This window comes from Simochromis diagramma, unplaced genomic scaffold (genome assembly GCF_900408965.1).
Source record: "Simochromis diagramma unplaced genomic scaffold, fSimDia1.1 OVJJ01000510.1, whole genome shotgun sequence".
NCBI lineage: Eukaryota > Metazoa > Chordata > Actinopteri > Cichliformes > Cichlidae > Simochromis > Simochromis diagramma.
In genome coordinates this window covers 3,997,917-4,021,956 of record NW_024387326.1, presented here as the reverse complement: position 1 = coordinate 4,021,956, position 24,040 = coordinate 3,997,917, and the positions used below count along the sequence as shown (strand labels likewise).

Genomic DNA, 24,040 nt, shown 5'->3' with positions numbered 1-24,040 from the left:
TTACCTCTGTGAATGTGGCAAATGTTAGGAAACGAGATCAACAATCAGTGCGTTAGGATTCATTGTACTGAGATTCTCTTCATCTTCTAGGAAACGCTATGTGAAAATGAGGGAGAGTCTGGTCCGTTTCCGCTCTCTGGTCCACATGTATGTCAACCGGAAGCAGTACATTAAGGTACACTGAGATACTGTGGTTTGTTGGACTGATGTTTATACCTTCTGCCTGTGATTTTTTTTTTTAAAGTAACACGTGTATTTGATGCAGTGTCCTTTCAAACATCTTCATATTTTCTTCATTTCTAAGAAAATAATTTCAAATATGACCCACCCTTAATCCTGCTTTGTGCTTTTGAGTCTTTCTGCTCTGGATTTACATTAAAACACTGACCGTGTGTTTTTGGGATCTCATTGAAGATGAAGTTTGAAGCCAGGAGGAAAGCAGAAGAGGAGAGGAGGAGGAGAGAGATGGTAAGATGAAGGACTAGCTAAGACAAGACTTCAATGAGAAAAGCATCCGTGTTTTTGTTTTTGCACACTGGCATGAGTTCAAACCAGCAGCCTATGTTAGATCTCTTCTAACCTCATTGTTAGTTTGCAGATAGATTAAAAGTGGTGTTTCTTTCAGGAGCTGACCAAAAGGGAGGTGGTTAATGTGACCCACTTGGTGATCCCTGCAGAGCTGGGCGCTTTGCTGCAGACAGCAGGAGGTGTGTAGACGTCCGTCCATCTTTCCCGTCAGTGTGCATCACATGCACATAGATTATTCATGTGTGTGTGAGTGCTCCAGTCAGCTGTTTGAATGTGTCTTATCTCATCAGCACTGACAGTATCAAATTAAGAAATGATACGAACAGTTCTGACAGGGTGGAGCAGGAGGCCCATCATCTAATAAATAAACCAGACACTGAAAAATTGTCAAGGAATGTAAAAAAGTTTTAGGATTTTATACATGCAAGTTTTTGGTGCTCTTGCATTACTCCTGGCTGACTCCTCGTTTAACCTTGTCTGTTACTCCCTTCAGTCCGGAGGGAGTTGCACTCAGACTGCTTGGCTCTGCTTCAGGCTCCTCATATCCAGGATGATGCTGAACTCACGTTGCCTCTGGACATCAACAACTACCCTTTCTTCCGCTATGTTCAGATTTACTTCAGGGTGAGATGCACGTGCATCAGCATGTCGTCATATGCTGTGTAACATACTGTGTATGTGCGTGGTTACTCAGATTTGAGGACAGCTGTTGAAGTTTGTGTTTAGATTTATCGGTTATAACATAATTTTGAAAGGTTTTAGGTAGATTTGTTTGAAAAGCTGTTTATTAAACACAGCAAATCTTTTGTTGCTGTAGGAGCCAAAGTTTGGGATGTTGATGGCTCCTCTGGAGTCATCTCTGACCCGTGTGGAGGACGACCTGAGAGGGGAGGCTCTGGAGCTTTTCAACATGGTAGAGTGATCTTTGTTCTCCCCTTAAAAGGCAGAGACTATGTAAACTGTTCTTTTTGGTTGTTTGTCTGTCTGTCGTGCACAGTTTTGAAACATCGAAGAGCTCGAGCTGATTTCAGTTGGGTGGAAATCGCCCCAAGGTCAAGGTCAAATGTGAAAATCAGTAAAAACCTTCCTATTACCCAGTTTTTATGAACCGTCTTCAAACCTCTCAACAGTATAGCAGGTCTTGGAGAAATGAGTACGTAAGTTAGCTAAGTATTTGACCTTAATCTTCATTGTTAGTGCCGAAGGTCAAATTTAACCTTGAAAACAAACTTCAAGAAATCATATCAAGTGTCATACACTTTTTTAATGCAATGCCCTACGACGTCACAACTATGCCATAACAGGTTGTAATAAAAGCATCATAAAACATCAGTTTTAGTTGCCCATTTACCCTGAATATTCTTCAGCACTGCAGTAATTTAAAATGATAACAGTTCCACAGAGACACACTTGCATCATGTCATTATGTTACTCTTGTTACACAGAAGCAAACCACCCTCTAATTATGAGGTTCTGCTACTAACTGGGAAGCAAATAAGAAATTTGGAACATGTTTTTTACATTGTAAAAGATTTAACAGCAGAATAAAAAAATCTCTTCTATTTTCTCGTGTTTGTAGGACAAACCTACAAAAACACACACAAATACGTCACCAGACTGCCATAAATCTGTAAAACCAACAGAGTTAGTTGTTACAGCTTTCACCTGGATTCTGTTTTCTTCAGGTATTACGGTTTATGGGGGACCCTCATCTGAATGGGGCGCAGGAAAACATGTTTGGGAATTACATCGTCCAGAGAGGCTTGTCGTCGCCAGGGTTACGAGATGAGATCCTGGCTCAGGTTGTCAACCAGGTGTGGAGGAACATAAACTCTGAGAATGCAGAGAGAGGCTGGCTGCTGCTGCTGGCATGTGTCTGCTGCTTCGCCCCATCGGCCAAGATGGACAAATATCTGCTCAAGTGAGAAATCATAAAATGACCTCACAACTAATTATTTAGCAAATAGTTTGAGAGGTAAAAAAAAAAACACATGTTAAGAAGCTATATGCTGTAAGTAAGAGACTTCTACTCCACTGTTGAACCTCATTTCACCTCTGCTCCAGGTTCGTGTCGGACCACGCTCCTGCTGGCTGGCAGGTGCTGCTGCAGCACAGATTCATCCAAGCGAATCAGAAGATGCAGCTGGGATCAGGCTCCGCCCCCGAGACTGCGCGGACGTATCCGCTGTCGCTGCTTGAGTGGACCGCCAATAGGAAGAAGGCTAACATGGTGTTGCACGTGCACTGTCTTGATGGTAATATCTCACCTGCTTAATGTTGCGTTGTTCAACTTTTCATCGGTCTGCTTCTTTGCTCTTTTCCAAGAACTCCAAACGATTCAAGCAAAGTAAATAAAAAATTCACAACATTTTCCTTTACAATCAGTATCTTTCTTTTGAGGTGCACAGAAAAAAACCAGGAGCTGTTCAAATATTTAGGAAGTCTTTCACACCCGGGGTCTAAACTGGCACACACCTCAGAGAAAAGAAAGAGGGACGACCTGGCATTGCTTTTATTGTGTAGGATCAATTACATCCCCAGATCATTGATTATTCATTGTCATTCAGGATCAGGTGATGTGACTGTGGGGCTCATGTGCTTTGTATTGCGCAATTAACACAGTTTGTTAGTTAATGAGTGTAATTTAAAGCAGCAAAGGAACTATTTGTTGCATTTTTATTCATTTATCTCTCCCTGCAGGAGGGTCCTTCCTGTGTCCTGTCCATTCCTGGACCAATGGAGAGGATTTAGCAGGAAACATTCTGCGTCACAGGTTTGGTTTTGTATTTTTAGCTCCATAACATTTAATGTAAACATCTGAACATGCCATGATAATGTTTAGAGAGTAGTTTTAACACGTGTGTATAGATATTGTGAACATCTGAATCATGCATCTTGCAGGGGAGTGTCTGACTGGTGGAGGGGGAGTTCAATTCTGATGAAGGAGCAGGGTCAGTGGGTGGAGTTAGCTGGTCATGACTATGTCATGGACCTGATTGCAGATATGGAGCTTCCTATGGACTTCCCAAAGCAGAAGAGTTACTTCATCATCAGCACTGACAACCCAGCTAAAGTCAGAGCTAATGCCAGCCTGTTAGTATGCAAGATGCACACATGCAGTTCATTACTCACGTGACTAAAGCTACACCACGTGGCACATTACTCCTCTCTCCTCTCATCTCTCAGTGCTTTGTTTGGCAGTGGCTTTGACTCAGATGAGGAGCTTCCTTCCTCCCTTCCTCTCAGCAGCAGCAGACCAGCCTACAGCCTGCCTGATTCAGATGGTTACTACAGCCACGGTACACACACACACACACACACACACACACACACACACACACACACACACACACACACACAGTTAACTCTTAACTGCATAACTGAGTTTTTAAGGACTTACAAATTAAAGATTTTCAAATGATCTGACCAAATGTACAAACTAATCTTTCTGTGAATTGAAGCCCCCATCGGCTGTTGTTTTTAACTACTTACTAGCGTGTATCACTCCCAAACTGCTGAACCCAAAACTTTTATGCTCTTTGTGTTTAACAAATGCTTCAGCTGTGTTATAGATGAATCCCACCTGTCCAGATGTTTAAAGCTGAGTACCAAGGATGGCACTCAGAAAATAGCTTTTTTGAGTCGTGAAATCAGAGGTTTCAGGTTTCCAACTCACTCTGGGTTCCAAGAGATACAGTTAGCAGGATTATATGCAAATTTAAAACTTGTGCTAGTTTGAGTAGACAGACTATAAGAGGAACACTAATGAAGCAAGCTTGATCCTTGCATATTTGCCACTGCATTTTTGATATGCAAGAAAACACATGGATAGGCCTGCAGGGTGCTGTGAGTCTGTTTATGGACTGATGAGACTAAAGTGGACCTGTATTGACCTCTGGATGGGCTACGTGTGTGGTGTAGGAAGAGCAGGCACTATTTGACCATCATGACAGCCAATCCCTCTGATGTTCTTTGATGGGACTTAAAGAAAGCAGTGGATTCATGACTGAGCTGGATGCTTTTGGCTTCTTATTAGGAAATTACTGGAATGTCTTATTGTAGATTTTAAGAGTTAAAAGGTGCCCAACAAAGTAATGTATTTGTTGATGATAACCTTTTTTGGAGAAGATTAATCCTTAGTGCAGCCATTAAGCTTATTAAGTTGTATTAAAGCTTTAATTTGAATAATTTTAATCACATGACTGGAATGTCTCTTACATTAATGCAGTTGAATAATTGTTTGTACAAGTTTCTGTATTTAAGTAGTTTTGTTTATTAGAGTTTTGGTTATGATGTATGCTCACCTAGTCCTCACCACTGTGTTGTATGTTTCTAACTCTAATTAGTTACTTCCTGGTTCATTTTGCAAGCACTTGTTTTTCTGTGTCTTGTGTTTGTGTTTTCATTAGGTTATTGTCTTCGTTTCCCACATTATCTGGTGTGTTTGTATTGTGTGAGTCTCCATCTGTTCCTTGTCGCATCATCCAGGTTGTGTGTTTCCTTTGTTCAGTGTTTCCCCTACGTTTCCTAGTTTTGGGCCCTTTGCTTCAGCTGTGCTTTTGTTTTGTATCTTTGTATCATTTGAAAGCATTCAGCACTACAGCTGCTGTTTGAGTTTACACGCTGTTTCACGAGCCCTGGATGTGGGTCCATGTCCTGCCTGTCACAGAGCTGCACTTTGGCAACAAAAATGGAAGAGTTGGGAAAGTTTGAAAGTCTTGTGATCTTGAAACAGTTTCCTGTGTGTTGTCCGAAGAGAGAGAGAGACGTAGATAAAAAACTGGATCAATTAATCAAGGTTTCTGCAACAAATGTGACAATCAAAACCGTGAAAAAACAATGAACTGACTTAGGTTACATTTTTGAGAATAAGACATTTTGATCAGTGACTAACAACCTTTTCTCTACAGTTAAAGTAAACCTGATCACCTGATAAAACATGCTTGATTAAAAGAAAAAAAATATCAAACATGACAGTTTCTGTGCACTAAAAACACTGAAAATACAATGTTTAAAGCATTATTGCTGTTTGTCTGTGTTCAGAGTCAGAAACATTGAGCGAGGGTCAGCCTCAGAGAGGGATGGACCGCTACCTGGACAGCCTGTTTGACCCTGTGCTGTCGGACAGCAGCACGGTGAGTGCTCGTCCTGATTTCTCATAAACTACACATGTCAACCAACTATTTCCTCTTTGTTTTTAAAATTGCTGTAGTGCTATGAAACTAACAGGCAAAATAGTAATAAATGATTGCTTGGTATAATCTTTTAAGTCATCTACCAGGTGAAATACTCGACAGATGACCATATTACTGCATTACCACTGCTTTCATTTTGACAAAGACTTTTCACTATAAATGTGTCTATGTAGAGCTGCAAGTGCTTTCCTGCCACTGCAACTCAAAGCTTATTACTTCTTTGTTCAGTTATATTAATTATATTATAAGACCAATCAGTTAATTGCCGACCTAAAAGAAAAGTAATAATACAGGTGGATAGTTGTAGCTCTGTGTCATTGATCTGTCCTCTGAGTGTGAACAGAAGAGTGCTGATGGAGGAATTGAGCATGTGATCCTCGGCTTGTGTTTGGGTATGAATGGAGCACACGGGACGGCTGATTAGGTTACCGAGTGACCTACCGTATATGACCGCAGCAGCAGTCAGCATAAACGAGTCACCGTGTGGGGAAAAGATTCCGCTCATAGCTTCATCTTTTGTTTATTAGTGGAAACAAAACGAGTTCAGCGTCCTCATCACTCGGGTTGCACAGGAAAGGTTGCATCAGGAATGTTTTAGGGCTTTGAGTAGTATATATCAATGGCAATAGTTAAAATAAAAACATAATATCTGTGTTTGGCAGAAGTCTTGATAGACCTGTTTAGATTTTCTTGAGCAGTTTTGGCTTTAAAATCATCTGACACTGGAAACAAAGTAGCTGAGAATTTCAGTCAGCTCAGGAGAATGAGGTCTGTCATGTAGTGGTGAATTTTGTTGTAGTCCATTTAGTGTCTTTATGCTGGAGCCTCTCCTCCTGCGTGTACGGTACTTCCTGGAGAGTATACTGTTCCTGCAGCTCTGGCTCAGAGAGGGTCTAAATCAACCAATCCAGTTCACTCCCTCTTGCTTGTTGTCTTAGTCCCTCTCCTTCCCTCCCTGCTTCTGACACCTTTTCTTTTTCCACTTCATGCCCCTTAAACTCCAGTTTCTCAACTATAAGCATCCCTTTCCTTCTGCTGAGTCTCCTGCTGCTCTTTGCTCACCAGGACATGGAGAAGAGTGGAAGTTTGTCAGAAAGGATGAAGGGAGGAGGAGGTATAGGCATCACAGGAGAAGGAAGGGAAGAGGGAGAGAGTCGTCCAGCTTCCAGCCGGCCTTATCCACCAGGAATACAACCTGGAGGTAAACACTGAGTGCTGTGTGTGTTTGTTGTTATGTGTGTCAGTGCTGATTGGCCATATGTTTGTCTCTGGACTTCTATTTTTTTGCTGCCTATATTTTGTGTCTAAGCGGATATTGCTGTTTCCAGAATTAGTGGCACCTTTCTCCCTTTTTGTCTGTGAATATTTTGCTGGACTTTTCATTTTCAGACATTTCTTTTGTCCTCACAGCTCACTCTCTCTGCACTGACATTAATAATTCAGCTTAACCTAAGCGCTCCTAAATCATTGGCTTTTGTCTCAGGCTAATAGAGTTTCCCTTTGTTTCTCCTTTGTAAGCTCCTCCTCAATAAATTAATAATAACGCATTTAAAATGTTTTGGTGATGCTTTATTATCAACCTACTTTCATTCCCATAGTAACAGGCAGACAGAGTATTTCTTTATTGGTATCTTAAAGGCAATGAACAGACCTGAACTTTAAAAGTTTAACTTTGAGCTGTTGGCTGTATTGACTGTCCTCATAGATAATACATTAAAAGCCATTCACTATAACAGGTGACTGTTATTTCTCTTGAACACCAGTCATTACAAATTGATCACGTTCCACACATCTAGTAATGTTAAGTACCTGGTACTATTTTTACTGGCTCTTGTGTGCTCGACTGTAAAATTCCAGACTTTTTATTTATTATTTTACCTTCACAGTTTCCTCTTTTTCCCCCTCTAATGTGCTGATGCCAGGCTTACAGCACTGAGCAAAACTCACATAGTGACAATGCTGATGTTATACTGGTTTGATGTTTATCATCAGCAAGCATGTTTGCTTTACTTCTAAAGCAGGGTATTGGACAAATTGAGATTTTGACCTGACATGTGTTCAAAACGCAAATCTAAAAAGAGGAAACCATACAGTATCAAACAGCATATACTGTAGAGAAATATTGGACGTTTAAGACCAACACTGATAACAATATTTGGTGATTTAAAAATCTGATATCCTGATATATCACCAATGCTTTTTTTCCCCTTTCAGACACATGAAACAAAAAAAGATTTCCCTAGCGCTTGCTTATTTACTTGCTTGCATATTTCCTGAGTCTGATTGGATAAACTGGTTGTTATGCTTGTGGTGTTTCAAACATGTGTGTTGCCCTCTGCTGGACGACCTAAACAACGTCAACTCCCAGGACACGATTGAAGCATGTTTCACCTGTCTTTACTTTTTTGTTACATTCTCATTTGTCAGCCGTTATGTTATAAGTGTGACAAATAGCTGATATTGGCCAGTAATATCATTCCACTGATGTGCTCTAACAGTTACTACTACTTTACTCAATAGTGAAAATGTTAATTTTACAATGGCTCCAGCGTAAAGCTGAAAAATAAACCGAGCATTGGCATGAAACTAATTTCTGAGATTTGTAGAAAGACCCTTTGCAACAGTGTTCATTTGTAGTCACAGACTTGACTATGATGTCATTTAGTTTTAGTCAACTAAATACCTCATGATGAAGATGATGAAGTCAAAAGCTGCCCAGCAAATTGGGGAAGTTGGTTGTGTTTTCACTGATGAGATTTGCTCAACACGATTTACAAAGTGTCTTATTTTCCTTGCCATCAAATGTAAAATGTGTACATGTGTCTACTCTTCTCTTCCTCCCAAGCGTTGACATTTTGTCGTGTTTTCATGAGAATCAGGGAGCATGGGAGCTGGTTGTAGTTTCCCTGGGGCGGCTCAGACGTGCGTGTCCAACCTCACAGCACAAGATTAGTTCTGCTTGGATCACTTCCAAACTCGCTTTTCTGTACAACTTAATTAGTTCTGATTGGATCTCGTCTCTCCGGAATGTTTTCATCTTGTTTTTTATTTGTTGAATGCATCAATACATTTTATCATAGCTTTTGTCGTCCTGCATAAGTTTTTATTAAGTTATTGTTCTCATTCGAAAAAACAAGGTTGTTGATGAAAACTATAATTAAAATTATTTTTCAACATAATTAACACTGTTTTTCAAAGCGATAAATACAGCACAAACATCTTCACACCAGCACTGATACAGAGCAGAAAAACATAACAGCTTCTTCATACAAATTGTATGAATACAGACGTTGTTTGCTCAGCTTTAAGGACTTTTCTTGTCGTAGTCATGTCAGCACCTGCCTGATAACAAAGACACGGAAAGTGCCTCATGGCCTTGAACAGAGTTTACAGTTAGATTTGAACCTGTTGCTTCCCATCTTCACACACGCACACACTTTGTACTCTTTGTACAAGATGTTACAGTCACATACCAGTAGAACACAGAGATTAGAAAAGCTGAAACAGGTTTTCCATTACACACTCAGCAGGATTTGTCTGGGTCAAAGTTGGGTAATAAACACATTAATATTGATGTTCTATGAACCACGGCATCAGTGTGGCTAATAACGACCACTCTGACATATTTTATTTCTGAATCTGAACTTGATCATACCTTGTTTGTCGTAAAATGTGAAATATTTCCCAGTCACTAACAATGTGTGGACTAACTGCCACTTAGGACCTGTCTATCTTCCTTTTCCCTGCCTGCTACTCCTCAAGCTGTGCCAGTGCTTCCAGTAGCAGGAGGAATGATGCCCCCAATCCCTGCTATGCCAATCCCCTCCCACCACCATCATCACGAGCAACATCAACAACAGCAGCAACAACAACAATACCACCAATACAACCGACCCCAACACCCCTACCACCGTCAGCAATCGTTTTCTGCCACCACTCCTTCTAGTCGTGTAGCACCCACGCAATCACCCACTCGCACCCCGGCTGCTGCCCCCGCAGCTACCCCTGCTGTTGATACCGATGTCGCTTCCAATGTGTCTGTTGTCCCGGGTCTGCCTGCGGCGCCCTCACTCCCAGCCACGCCTGTGGTTCCAGGCTTGCCTGTGATGACAGGTGTGCCAGGTAGAATAAAAGGATGTGCGTTAGGTTTTCCAGCATGTTTGGCCTGAAGTGTTTGGGCATGATGGACTCCTTTTGTTCTTTTTTCTTTAATTAAAGCCAGTTTCAAGTTTTTTTGTGTTTGTTTTTTATGTGGGGTTGCAAAGTTCATTCGTGTGGTTTGTTTTAAACAGATAATTCTGTTTCTTGTGCTCTTAGTGCAGCAACAACATAACAGTTATATGTTTGTGCTTCTCCAGGATCGGAGCAAGTGGTACTGACTCAGCAGCAACAAGCCATCATCAACCAACAAGCCATCATTCTGGTCTGACATCATTTCTCTGAACAACTCTGATATTAAAACCACTGTTCGTACTGGGCGATACAGTTCTGTGTAAAAGAGAGACTGTGCAACACTTACACCTAATGATTCAGTAGTTTGTAGGAACACATCTAGCAGCAATAACTTGAAGTAATCATTTTCTGTGTGACCGGTTTGTCACATAGTTGTGGAGGAATTTTGGCCCGCTCTTCTTTAAAGCGTAGTTTCAGTTCACTGGGGTTTGTTTATGCTTTCTCTTAAGGTCACATCACAGCTTTTCAGTCAGGTTTCACTGGACCATTGCAACACATTGATTCTTTTCTTTTTCAGCCATTCTGTTGTAGATGTGCTGCTATGCTGGGGATCAATGTCCTGTTGAATGACCCGGTTTAGGCCAAGTTTTAGCTGCCTCATGTAGACAGACATCACATTGTATTTTTTTTTCTGCACCAAAAATATGACACAACAATCTAGTTTTTTGTTTGTTGGTTTTTTAGACTTGTTCAGTATATTTCCAACTTTCCAACTTACCTAATATTCATATTTAACATGCTAACTGATGGCTGCAGAGGCTTACATGTAGCTCATGGGTGTTTTGCAGTTCTTCTGAGTATTGCACTGTCTGACCTTAACTCGTGAATGCACCAGAGCAGCAAAGCGCCAAAACATCTGATTTTATAGATGTGCTCACACTTGCTGATGATCAGCTAATCCATTACATTTGATTTGCTGCTACTTACCCTCTCAATTTCTATGGAAACATTCGACTGCACAGAGTCTTTTTCACATGGCTGTACGAGCAAATGAAGTATGATAAAACTGTCTTTATGCAGTCAAATGCTAAAAAGATAATGCTGCACTCTGAGCCCTAAAACTAATGTTTAAGTGAAAGATACCATAATCAGTACCACTTTCACATTTGTATGTCACAGTACACATGACGCTAAAGGCTGTACTACCAAAATACTTGGATAATCTAAGCAGTTAATTCATTTATTGAGTGAAAATTGACAACTTTACAAATGTACCACATTACTTTACTGACTCCTGACATCAAATGTCTTGCCTAAACAAATGATATCAAGTTACAAATTGACACAGTTAACCTAAACATTAAGTTAAACCATAAAAGATGAATATGTTTTAAACATAGGTATAAACTGTTGTTTACTAAATATTGAATATATGTTGGATTGTTTGTGTTGCAGGCCCAGCAGATGACGATGCAGGCCATAGCAATCCAGCAGCAAATGTTGTCTTCTTTCCCCCCAGCTGCTCCAGCCCCACAGTCACCACCCTCATACTATCACGCGCACTCACAACAGCGCTCACGCACAGCCAGTCCTGTGAGTAAACACACACGCTGCTGTGTTGATGTAACGTTCAATACACTTTATGCATGCAAATCTGAAATATAATCTTGAAGCCGTATCACTTATTGTTGTTTTTCCTGCAGACCAAAGAGAGTGAGGCGTCTCCGCACAAGCCGAGCACTGCCGCTGTTCAACGGAAAACGAGTATGTGGTACACTTGCTGTGCGGTTTAAACGTCAGTGATTTCAGTCAGGGATCAGGATGCCTTAGTCTCTGAATCAAAAAGGAGTGGAAATAAAAATATTGATGCATTGCAGCATAGTGATTTGTGGTTGGAAAGCCCACTGCAATAATTGAAAATGCAGAATTGAGTAACTGCCCTTAAATAAGTATATGATTATCACTTTAAGGATTTCCCCCTGTGTGTCATGAGTCGCTGTGTGGCAGGCAGGAGTTGGACCCAAAATGCAGGCACTCAGGCATGAGGTTTAAACACAAAAAAACTCAGCTTTATTTGCTGGCAGGGGAAAGTCATAAAAAAGCAACCTAAACTAAACTGGAAACTCATAAACAACCCTCACAGTGAGACACAGGGAAATCCACACAGCATGAGGGACAACGCAACACTGACTCAGAGAAACACAGGGTTTAAATACACTGGGAAGTAACGAGGGGAATGAGACACAGAAGGAGAGCACAGCTGGGGGAAATCAGAACTGACGAGACAAGGAAGCGTAAACTGAACACACTGAGATAAGACAGAGACCTTCAAAGTAAAACAGGAAACACATAACACAGACTGAACAAAAGACACAGACTCACATGCAGGCACTACAACAGAGGGAACAGAGACGTGGGACCAGGGCAGACACAGACACTGACTGGACACGGGGATATAGCGGACAGGGGAGACAGCAACTAAGGATTACACAGAGTCAAACCATAAGACATGACTCTAACAAAGAAACCAAAGACTAGAAATGATAAATAATATATAAACTCAAAACCCTGGGTCAATGACCCAGGCATCCTAACACTGTGGCTACAGGGGTAAGGGATGAACCCTGAACAAACCGGGTTCGTGTGTAATCAAACTTTTTATTCCAGGTCCATTACGTGGCCCCCCTCCCGAGGATGTGGTCCGCTCCACTGTGAGTAACACTGAGCACTTGGACCCCAGCCATGATATCAAAGACATTATCAAACAGCACCAGCCTGAAGGCACAACATCTTCCTCTGGATCTCCCACGCAAAGGTTAACACACACACACACACACACACACGATGATGTGAGATATTGACGATTGTCATACTCTGTGGTATTTAATCTGTTCTGACTACTGTGGTGTGTGTAGGAGAAGTGATGGAAAGTTGTTTGGAAAGAAGCCAGACCCTCATGATGAAGCGATGGAGATCCTTAAAGATCAAATGGCAAACCCACCACAACCGGTATCCTAACTCCACACCTACCACACACACACACACACACGCACACACACACACACACACACACACACGCACACACACACACACACACACACACACACGGCAAAACAATATCTAACCATTTTCCATATCTCAGACTCACAGAAAGACTTCGTCCGCCCAATCTAAAGAAGACAGGGGACACAAGACTAGCCAGAAAGCCAAGCCTCGCCCCCAAGGGCCATCTAGCTCCAACATAAGCCCCGCCCCTCCTCCAGGTAAATTTACACTGTAGAAATACCTGTGAATAAGCTCCAGATTAGACTGATACAGGTGTGTATTGTTCATGATATAAATAAATAAATGAATGTTCTTGCTTCCAGTCTCCAGAGAGTTGCCAGTTGAGGAGGAGATCATTCAGACTCAGCTCCACAGCAGAACCAGTGATGAATATTACACTTATTCCAACGTCCCGTGGAAACTCTACATGAGGAAAGAGGTTTGTTTTTACCTCAGTTTTTTTTTAGCTAAGTACAAAAAATGGAGCTGTAAACCCCAACGTCAATATAATCATTTACATAAAAATACAGTTTATTTATGTCTGTCCTCCATTTACAGGTTTTTTATCCTAAAGAGAACTTGAACAATCCACTGATCCTGGATCTGATCTTCAGACAGGTTGGTTTATAAATCCAATAACTGTCAATATTCATCATCTTTATTTATTTTGCTTTTATGCAATTCTTTGTGTAAACTTGTGTAAATTATCATAGAGACCTCAGGGTGTCTTCCAGCTGGTCTAGTTAACAGTAATTATGGCAGTAGTTCAGATGGTCATGATTCATTAATATTAAAATGCTAAAATAGTGTCTGTGATGTAGTTATTTTTCACTCCAAGTGTTTCCCATTAGCACATTCCTATTCCTGGCTGTGTCTTCCCAGATTGTACATGACACCTTTTCTGAGGCTTGCATACGTATCACGCAGGAGGAGAGACAGAAGATGAAAGACCTGTTGGGTATGATGAAACTAGCATGCATGCTTTAAGGTTTATGACTTACTTGCATCTATGTGACGCTCTCTGTTGGTTCTCAGGAGTTCAAACTTTTACTGATCCTCTGTTTCTGTGACAGCGGACAACAAGGTGGATCAGGTTTCAGGAACATACAATGAGAACGTGAAGAAGAAGGTGGTCACCGTGGCTAGAGACGAATGGGAGATCTACTTCTCTCGCCTCTTTCCAGCCTCTGTGAGCTGTTGTTTTGCTTGGCATAGATAAACTGAATTAATAAATAGTTTCATGTGTTTATATTGTGGTGTGTGTATATGGTTGTGTGTGTTTTCCAGGGCAGTGTCGGGACAGGTGTGCAGGTGTTGTCCGTGTCTCATAAAGGTATCAAGCTGCTGAAGATGGTGAAGAGCAGCTCTTCTGCTTCAGACTACTTCAGAGTGCTGAGGCCTTACAGGTGAGTCTCATACAACATATTCCTGTTAAAAAACCCTGTAAGTTAGATTGTTTTAAATGCATTTTCTTGTTTTAAAAACACAAATCAGATGCTAAAAAGAAGATCTGGCCATAGATCTTATTTAACTTTCTGTGTATACATGTCAAATGCCTGATTGCTTTGAACTATGACTTTAAGTTGACTTCCTGGTTTGGCGTATCACTTCCTTTGCAGCTATTCAGACATCCTGTTTGTGTCTATTCCATCTAAGAACATGCTTGAGTTCAACCTGACTAATGAGAAGCTGATCTTGTTCTCCGCCAAAGCCCCGCACGTCAAGCATATGACCGACTACTTCCTCACAGAGCTTAAGAAGGTCAGAGGAATGTTGTCAGTGTCTGCGTGTGACGAAGTGTGAATTATGAATGGATGAGTTTTTGTAATGCACACTGATTGGCACAATTAAATTAGATAACATTACTGTGTAAAAAAACTCATATAATATTTTTTTAATATATGTATGCATGGGCTTTACTCCATGTCCTCTTTGATTTGAGTGTTTTTTTTATTAACTTTCTATTTATTTATTTTTTTACTTTAAAAAGATGAAAATTCAGGTGTAATCCAAATTTATACTGATGCCATAACATTGACATCTAAGCGCGTTCACAGGGTGTGTAGTGCTCTTTATCCACGTGTGAAACTGGCTCAGTTTTCAGTGTCTTAAAATTATGTGCAAAAATAATTTTTTTAAATATTTTGCTTCCAAGAAGCCAGACTTTCTTGTATTTTTTTTTAAATGGTTTTGAGCAATACTTTTAGAGTTTTTCTTTGGACATTTTCTTCTTTTTCCCTCATTTTCACTCCTTGTATCTGACCATTTTCAGAGGAATTTTTTGTTTTGTTTGTTAAGCCACTTAACACTGACCTCTGAATCATTCAAGCACCAAAAAAGGCGCCTGAGTCAAAGGATAAGTCCATATTTTGTCTACATGTGACACACAACTTAGCAAAAAAAACAACAACAAAAAAAACCAAACAGGCACTTTGTTTCTAGCAGCCTGTAAAAAAAAAAATCCCCATTTCTGGAGCTGAATCTTCAAAAAATTCCAAAGACAACAGACATGAAATAGCAATTAGCAATTTTACACCAAACAGGTCCTTCCCAAAGAGCTGCTAGCTGAAACCTGGGTGTATACCGGCATGGTGTGCAGTGTGTCCTGACACGTGACCTCATCAGAAATGGTCTCAGTGGAAGCCATTCTTAAGGAACGGAAACGGGGAGAAAAGACTGAAGTGTGCCAAATAACCCAAGAAGTGGACTAAAAGTCAGTGACAACAGGTGTTATGCACTGATGAATCCACATTTCAAATGATCGGTTCAAATCATCATCAGTATGTACGGAGGAGGAGGTCGGGAGAGATAGAATAGAATAGAATAGAATAGAATTCAACTTTATTGTCATTGCACATGCACAGGTACAGGGCAACGAAATGCAGTTTGCATCCATCCAGAAGTGCTTTAGTGATATAGATATATTACAATAAATATTAGCAAATATAGATATGTGTATATTACAGAAATGGTCTATTATGGAATGTTATAATGTACACGGTATGAAGTATGTTGTGAATAGTCTATAACTATAAGTATGTACAGGCTGTAGTGAGTACAAGCTATGTACAGGATATGAACAGGATATAAATATGAAAAACTATACAGAATATGAAATAAATAACTTTACAGAATCTGAGATATACAGCTATACAGAAATGGGAACTATGCAAGTTGTAAACAGTTGTAGGATTAAAGATTATCGAATGTACAGAATGATTATTTACACAGAGCTATACAGTAGTGCAGTTAAGATAAGTGAGGGTGTAGATAGTTTCTACAGAGGCTATATAAAGTGCTAGTGGTTGTGAGTGGTGGTTCAGTCCATGTTATTATTGTGTGTTTGAGGGTACAGTTGTCCATTGTGTGTATGTTCAGTCCATGAGTTTAACGTGGGTCAGATGTCAGGAGGCAGAGTTCAGGAGTCTGACAGCTGTGGGGAAGAAGCTGTTCCGGTACCTGGTGGTCTTAGTCCGGAGGCTCCTGTGGCGCCTCCCAGAGGGCAGGAGGGTGAAGAGTCCATGTGATGGGTGACTGGGGTCTTTGATGATTTTCCCAGCCCTTTTCAGACACCGCTTCCTGTAGATGTCTTTTATGGCAGGAAGTGGTGCTCCGGCGATGCGCTGGGCAGTTTTCACGACCCTCTGCAACGCCTTCCGGTCCGAGGCAGAGCAGTTCCCGTACCAGACTGTTATACAGTTGGTCAGGATGCTCTCGATGGTGCAGCGATAGAAGTTCACCAGGATGTCTGAGGACAGGTGGTTCTTCCTCAGAGTCCTCAAGAAGAAGAGGCGCTGGTGAGCCTTCTTGACCAGCTTGGAGCAGTTGGTCGTCCAGGTGAGATCCTCGGAGATGTGGACTCCCAGGAACTTGAAGCTGCTCACACGCTCCACAGCCGTCCCCTTAATGTGGATGGGTGGATGTGGGTCAGCATTCCTCCTGTAGTCCACGATGAGCTCCTTGGTCTTCTCGGTGTTAAGCAGCAGGTTGTTTCTGTCGCACCACTCAGCCAGACGATCCACCTCCTCCCTGTAGGCGGCCTCATCGTTGTCACTGATGAGGCCAATCACCGTGGTGTCATCTGCAAACTTAATGATGGTGTTGGAACCATCAGCAGGTCTGCAGTCGTGGGTGAAGAGGGAGTAGAGGAAAGGGCTCATCACACAGCCTTGTGGTACACCGGTGTTCATTGTGATGGTAGATGAGCAGTGGTTATCCAGCCCCGCCCGGACATGTTGGGGGCGGTTGGTCAGGAAGTACAGAGAGAGATGTACAACACTGAGCGTCTCAAGCCATCTAAAGCATGGTGGAGGCTCCGTCATGGTTTGGAGCTGCAGACTACTTAAACAAAGCTTGCCTGATGATTTCAGGCTGTGCTGAAGAATAAAAATGGTCACACAAATCCTGTATTTCTTGTATGCTTGCACATGTTTCAATAAATCAATGCACATATTTCCCATTTTCCTTGTAAAATACAAAGCCATGAAGTGTGGCTTAAGACTTTTATACAGTACTGTATTATATGGCACTTTAACTATAAAATATCACTACCTTTATTTCTTTATTTTTTATTTATGGAGATGTGATCAGTACGCAGGAATAACTATTTAAGTTTATAAACTTTAAAACAAACCTCTGTCTTCGACAGTGAGTAGCGCTGACAAACCCATGAATTCAAAGTGGACATTAAGCAGTGAGTGAGGAAAGGGATTTTCTTGGCACAAATGTTCTTTGGCTCTCTGCTGGATGTCAGCGTGCCCTGTCTTTGTCAGGACTCAGAGTATGTGGTGGCAGTGAGGAACTACATCACTGAGGACAGGACTCAGCTCAACTTCCACAAAGGCGACATCATCAGACTCCAGCACATGGACGGACTGGAGGCTGGTGAGATACAGGAACAATCCAACACTGAAAATTGTCACAGTGATAGATCTGCGTTCTGCCTCTGAATTATTTCACAGTGCCCATTTCATTGTGTGGTTGTATCTCAGGTAAACGTTATGGCTGCATTGTGAGGAAGAAGGTGATGCTTCTGGAGGAGCTAAAGAGAAACACCGCTGAGTTTGGTGCGTGTGGCGTGATCTTTCTTATTCTAGCTTTCTTCTAACATTTTGGAGTTTATTTATGTTGGTTGTGTGACGCAAAATATTGACGACATTGAAGAGTCTTTATTTTGTGTGCAACCTTTTACTTATTTTGTGTGTGTGCATGCGTGTAGGCTGGCGGTTCGGCGCCGTGTATGGAAAGTCTGGAGTGTTCCCCAGCGAGTTCATCCGTCCTGTGGCTGCTCCGGACTTCTTGGTCCTGCCTCCTGAACGCGTGGAGCCCCGAGACCGGCAGGGACGAGTCGCTGCCTCTGCTGCTGTTGCCGTTGCGATGGGCTCAGCTGTAGCTGCTCATGAGCTCGACCTCTCTACCGAGGTGCTAACTGCATTTTTTTACTCTTTTTTTCTGCTTTTTCAAGCTTCCCACTGTCAGAATAATAGATTAAAGGCTAGTGTAACCTACAGAGCTCAACATGAATAGTACCCTTACATTATGGTATTAGCCAGTGTTTATACAGCATACATTGGAATGCTTTGGTTAGCAGAAATGGAAAAATTTTTTAGATAATTACACTGTTGGTGCTCCCAGTAAGTGGCACTCTTGCTTTTGCTCTTCATGCTGTGGATTTGTGTGTGTCTCAGGTAGTGAATGAAATCTATGGAGACAGCCTGGGTGTCGAACTGGACGACCTGCCTCTGCACAGCAGCCAGTACCACATGGTTGAGTTTGCCAAGAAGTACTTCAGAGAAGCACAGAGGAACAGGAGGTCAGACACACACATGTGCAGTGTCAAAAACAAAAAAGAGTTAGAAGGGTTCAATGTAAAGCTAAAATTTGCACTTACAGTGATAAATAAATAACCAAGAGTTGATTGTCTGCTTTTCCCCACAGTGATCAGAAAGCGAAAAAGGGGAAGGAGCCCAGGGACCCTGCTGACCTGGTCAAATTCTCCAAGGTAATTCAAATCACAATCATGTCTCTGTGTTCAAATATGTAGGATATGTTTCTCTGTGCCTGTGCACAGACATCTAAAATGTTTTTCTTGCCATCGTGTTCTGGTTTAACATCTTGTTTCTCTTTCTAGTCTCCAATCCAGGAGTCACTGATCGACTTCTCAGACAGTGGGATGAACCGAGTGGCTGCTGACATCTTCTTAGGTGAGAGCAGAGTGTGGAAACGAAAAGAAACATAGGAGGTTGAAGCAGAAGATAGCAGCATAAAATACGCATATATTTCGTGTTTCTTTGTGTTTATTTTTAGTTTATTTTTAGTATAAAAGCATTAATGTGCTTTAAACGAAATACATCCGAAAAGATGTGGTCCAGCTCCTTCTGTTTCTTTTGCCCAGCTATAATGAAGTTTATGGGAGACTTCCCAATGAAAGGCCAGACTGAGCAGGACCTGGTCACCACTATATTAAAGGTATGCTTACATCAGCAAATTGTCTATCCATCGTAATACTAAGACGAGGTCTGTGTGTGTGATTTTATGTTTTTCTTCATGCATGTGCTTAAACAAATCTAGTTAAGTGGTGACCATGGCCTGATGAAGGATGAAGCCTACTGCCAAGTGATGAAACAAGTTACTGTCAACACCAGCTCCAAACCGTAAGGCTTCCAGCGCTCGCTTGTTCTTAAAGAGCAGTGACATGATCGTGGAGAGGCTTTAATCTGTGGCTGTGTGCGTGCTTCTCTGTGTGCAGGGACAGCTGTCAGAGAGGATGGCGGCTGATGTATATTCTCACATCTTTCCATCGCTGCTCTGATGTTATGAAGCCGTTTCTGTTGACGTTTCTCCAGGATGCATGTGCCAGCCCTGGTTTGCAATACCAAGGTGGGCATCGTGTTCATCAGTCCATCTCTTTTGATCTTCACTGGTCTAAAGTGTTTACTAGCTGCTCTTCCAATTGACAGGTATTGCCAAGGCATGCGAGCAGAATCTGAGGAGGACTTTTCAGTATGGCGGGCGTGTGCAGTATCCCAACAGCATGGAACTCAAAGCAATGATGGTTAGTTTGTAAATAAGCTACACAGTGTTCCTTTGTGGCTTGAAATATGTCAAAATTGTAGGGATTGCTAACATTTATTAACTTAAAGTGTCAACAGGTGTTTAAAAATACGGAAAAACAATCGGGATAGTCCTGTATAGTCTCCTTTATCAGGTAGATCAGGCCGTGCTAATTAATCTACAGCGATATCTTTCATATTGTGGTGTCTGTCTGTCATGTTCAGATGTGACTTTGCTACATGACTTCTCAGTAACAGCTGTGGATAGCAGTGTGTGACGTTTCCCTCTGATTTGTTGTCCGTGTACAGGCCGGGCGTAGCTCCAAGAGACAGCTGTTCCTGCTCCCAGGTGGCATCGAAAGGCACTTAAAAATCAAGACATGCTCTGTGAGTGGAAAACACACACACATGCACACACACACACACACACACACACACACACACACAGAATGGCTGCAGTCTCTAAATGTAAAACACAGATGCTGAATTTGTAGCCTGTAGTGGCATATTTGCTTTTTCCTTATCAGGTTGCTTTGGATGTGATCGAGGAGCTTTGCTTTGAGATGGGACTCCAAAGAATGGAGGCACTGGATGAACATGCCGTCTTTCTGGTCACACACAAGGGTAACAAGGATCTCTTGTTTTAGTGGAGCTCTAAAATGCTAACATTTCCTTTTGCCGAGTTAGATATTGTGACACGTTTTGGATAATAGATGGTTACTAAAGTGTCTTTCTGTGTAGGTCAGAATGTACGTCCCCTGAACAAGCGAGAGTACATCCTGGACATCGCTACAGAGGCTGAGCCCGTGGATGCCAACTACAGTCTTTGGTTCAGACGGGTTATATGGAGTCTAGCTCTCAAACTTGACAATGAACTTTATGTCACCATGCACTATAACCAGGTATAAATCTCATTTCACAGAGCTGTAGATTGAAGCAGTCCTGAAATTTTAGCTCACGTGCTAAATATATGTCACATCCTAATATTTCATTGGATAGCTGACCTCTTTTTTTTGTGGCCACATACGTCATCACCACCTGATGAGGGGGTTTTTTTGTGGTCGGGCGGTGTGCATAGAAGTACATCTTGTTTCGTCTTCTCATCAGTTGATATTTGTCATAGAAACAAGACGGACTAATGCACATTGTGCATCTCTTTTCAAGGTGTTGCCAGACTACCTGAAGGCCTTGCTGAGTGTGGTTCCTCAGGGTAAGCCCAGTGAACAGCATCTGCAGCAGATTACCAGGCTGGCTGCCCTACAGCATCGTGCCAAAGACACCATCTACCTCCCCACCCTGTAAATATATCCATTTGTTGTTGGAAACCTTTTGCATGCTAATGTACCAACTCACACTTGCATATCAATTACTTTTGGGCAAGTTACTAGTGATACAAGGGACAAATTAAAGGTAGGTTTGTGTTGATTTTTTGTCACCCATCATATCTAATCATATCTATGCAATCAACATGCGACTGAAGTGCAGACTTTTAGCTTTAATTCAAACGGTTTAATGAAAGTGTTCCATTCACTTTTTAGGAATTAAATTGATTCAAAGTGATTTAAATTAAAGTTATCTAAAGAAACCAGTGATTGAGACTTTTAGTAGCTTAATTTTTTCCAAACAGTATGACATGGCTGACTTACAGAAGAGCACGTTTGGCCCAGATATCCCTTTTCTACTATTTCTGATATTGTGGCTATATCACAAAGGGCTGAGAAGGTTGCTGCTGCATCCAGGGACTAAGTTAGTTACCTAAGGGTTTTATATAACAACACTCTTTAAAATGTAGTAAGACAATAATAGTAGACCCAGGACTGAACCGTGGGGAAACCTACAGGTTGGAGAAGCAGTGGTAGAAGAGAATGTACGGTATCCCTGAGAGGTCAAACGTACTGCAACGTAAAAGAACACAAATAGAAAAATGTTCCAAAAACACACAAAACACAATGAAAATTCATCAGGTTAGACCATTACATGCTATGTTGAACAACTAATATAAAACATTCATCTACAGTGTTATATGTATCATTCAATTACAACTTTACTTCCTCACAATAGCTACAAATCCTCAGGTTCTGTGTCTCAGTCGAATCCTTTGGATGTCTCTGTTTCTCTCATTTCCACAGCTGTTCTGTAAGATTTTCTGCTAAAAAAAACACTTTTGTTGTGTTTTGGGAGCTTTTTTTCCCCCAAATTCCACTGTGCTATTTATCTTTTTATTTTTTATTTTTGCTTTACATCTGTTGTGTGTTTCTTTTTTAATTTCATTGTGCATTTTTGTGTTTTTATGTGCTTTTGTAGCATTTTTGTATTTTTCTGGCCTTTTCTTTTGGGGCGATCGTGGCTCAAGAGTTGGGAGCTCGCCTTGTAATCGGAAAGTTGCCGGTTCGAGCCCCGGCTTGGACAGTCTCGGTCGTTGTGTCCTTGGGCAAGACACTTCACCCGTTGCCTACTAGTGGTGGTCAGAGGGCCCGGTGGCGCCAGTGTCCGGCAGCCTCGCCTCTGTCAGTGCGCCCCAGGGTGGCTGTGGCTACAATGTAGCTGCCATCACCAGTGTGTGAATGGGTGGATGACTGAACGTGTAAAGCGCTTTGGGGTCATTAGGGACTAGTAAAGCGCTATATAAATACAGGCCATTTACCATTTCTTATGCTGCAGTCTTTTTGACCTCTCAGGGCCACCATACTCTGCTTTGCACATTGTCGGCTTGCACAGAAAAATACACCTAACATGCACATGTATAATTTGATCTGCTGTCTCTCAATTACACCTTGTTCCCTCTTTGTGTGTGCGTGTGTGTTAGCCGTGAGGTGCAGGAGTGTATCCCTCCGCAGTTCTACAGCAAAACGGGTTCACAGCAGTGGCTGAACATGACAACACAACACATGCAGCAGGTCCAGCCCTTAAACCCACACCAGGCCCGTGCGCAGTTCCTTGGTAAGACAACAGTTCTTTGTGAGTGTGAAAGATACTCACAATTTGGCCATTTAACTTTTACATATGTCCTATAATATTAATAACTTTTGTATTGTTAATAGCAAAGCCCATTGCATGTTCTGTCACAATTCTATTAGGATAAACATCTGAAACATCTGGTAAACAAAAAAAAAGGCTTATTCTGATCCCAAATAGCAGTTCTAAGTTGATATGAGTGCAGCAAGGTGTCTTCTTAGAGCATTTTTGTTGGACCAGTGGGAAAGAAAATGTTCAAAAGCACGCTGAGTTGTCACGACATTTTCTGTAAACATCTTTACCTTGCAATTTGAATGCGGCAGCTTATCAGAAGTGAGCTTTGGTGTGTTTTTGCCCAGGTCTGGTCAGTGCCTTCCCCATGTTTGGCTCCTCCTTCTTCTACATCCAGAGTTCTGGCTCTTCGTCCGTCCACGCCCCATGCATCCTGGCTGTTAATCTGAACGGGCTTCATTTTCTTAACAAGGACACACATGTGAGTCAAACAAGCATTTTACCCTTTTACTGATCTATTGTGATTGAAAAATACAAAAAAGGCAGGAATTTTATTATATTTCAACAAAGCTTTTGGCTCCCCCTCTTGGTTATGGTGTTTACTGGCTCTCCCATCCATCATTTTTTAATAAAATCTAAATTACAAATAAAAAAAAAAATCTGTGCAAGAGAAAATATAACCTTTAAAACTTGAGATATTTAATTTTATATTTTATGTCTGTGTGTCCCCTGAATGCCTATTTATATGCACATTGGTGTGTTTGTGTGTGATTAGGAGACTATGGTGCGTTTTCCTCTGAAGGAGATTCAATCAACTCGCACTCAGAGGCCAACATCTGGCTCCAGTTACCCATATGTGGAGATCATGATAGGAGACCTGCTTAACCAGCGTGTCACACAGCTGCAGCTGGAGCAGGTGGGTGTATAAGACATAGATGGAAGATTTAGATGTGTGTGTGTAACAGTGTCTGTATTTACAGTGACACATTTCTGCAGTCAACATGTGACTGAGGTGCAGACTTTTAGCTTTAATTCAAGGTGTTTAATGAAAGTGTTGCATCAACTTTTAAGGAATTAAAG

The 24,040-nt window shown here is 41.5% G+C and overlaps 1 protein-coding gene across 1 annotated transcript in view; it reads left to right on the top strand.

The window, feature by feature from the left end:
* Positions 1-24,040, top strand: part of myo15aa (myosin XVAa) — a 53,851-nt gene that overhangs the window by 28,482 nt on the left and 1,329 nt on the right. Inside the window, exons 23-63 of the mRNA XM_040006110.1 lie at positions 91-175; positions 415-468; positions 626-707; positions 1,022-1,152; positions 1,346-1,441; positions 2,214-2,449; positions 2,593-2,783; positions 3,229-3,301; positions 3,430-3,621; positions 3,715-3,827; positions 5,572-5,663; positions 6,789-6,924; positions 10,082-10,146; positions 11,352-11,489; positions 11,600-11,660; positions 12,564-12,711; positions 12,812-12,905; positions 13,039-13,159; positions 13,265-13,380; positions 13,500-13,559; positions 13,824-13,899; positions 14,015-14,130; positions 14,229-14,347; positions 14,561-14,702; positions 17,714-17,825; positions 17,933-18,007; positions 18,160-18,362; positions 18,629-18,753; positions 18,879-18,942; positions 19,072-19,144; positions 19,336-19,409; positions 19,512-19,594; positions 19,690-19,820; positions 19,901-19,995; positions 20,303-20,380; positions 20,521-20,617; positions 20,735-20,895; positions 21,158-21,291; positions 22,800-22,933; positions 23,308-23,441; positions 23,736-23,876. Of these exons, the coding sequence (XP_039862044.1) occupies positions 91-175; positions 415-468; positions 626-707; positions 1,022-1,152; positions 1,346-1,441; positions 2,214-2,449; positions 2,593-2,783; positions 3,229-3,301; positions 3,430-3,621; positions 3,715-3,827; positions 5,572-5,663; positions 6,789-6,924; positions 10,082-10,146; positions 11,352-11,489; positions 11,600-11,660; positions 12,564-12,711; positions 12,812-12,905; positions 13,039-13,159; positions 13,265-13,380; positions 13,500-13,559; positions 13,824-13,899; positions 14,015-14,130; positions 14,229-14,347; positions 14,561-14,702; positions 17,714-17,825; positions 17,933-18,007; positions 18,160-18,362; positions 18,629-18,753; positions 18,879-18,942; positions 19,072-19,144; positions 19,336-19,409; positions 19,512-19,594; positions 19,690-19,820; positions 19,901-19,995; positions 20,303-20,380; positions 20,521-20,617; positions 20,735-20,895; positions 21,158-21,291; positions 22,800-22,933; positions 23,308-23,441; positions 23,736-23,876 (4,651 nt within the window). The remainder of the gene's footprint in view (positions 1-90; positions 176-414; positions 469-625; positions 708-1,021; positions 1,153-1,345; positions 1,442-2,213; positions 2,450-2,592; positions 2,784-3,228; positions 3,302-3,429; positions 3,622-3,714; positions 3,828-5,571; positions 5,664-6,788; positions 6,925-10,081; positions 10,147-11,351; positions 11,490-11,599; positions 11,661-12,563; positions 12,712-12,811; positions 12,906-13,038; positions 13,160-13,264; positions 13,381-13,499; positions 13,560-13,823; positions 13,900-14,014; positions 14,131-14,228; positions 14,348-14,560; positions 14,703-17,713; positions 17,826-17,932; positions 18,008-18,159; positions 18,363-18,628; positions 18,754-18,878; positions 18,943-19,071; positions 19,145-19,335; positions 19,410-19,511; positions 19,595-19,689; positions 19,821-19,900; positions 19,996-20,302; positions 20,381-20,520; positions 20,618-20,734; positions 20,896-21,157; positions 21,292-22,799; positions 22,934-23,307; positions 23,442-23,735; positions 23,877-24,040) is intronic.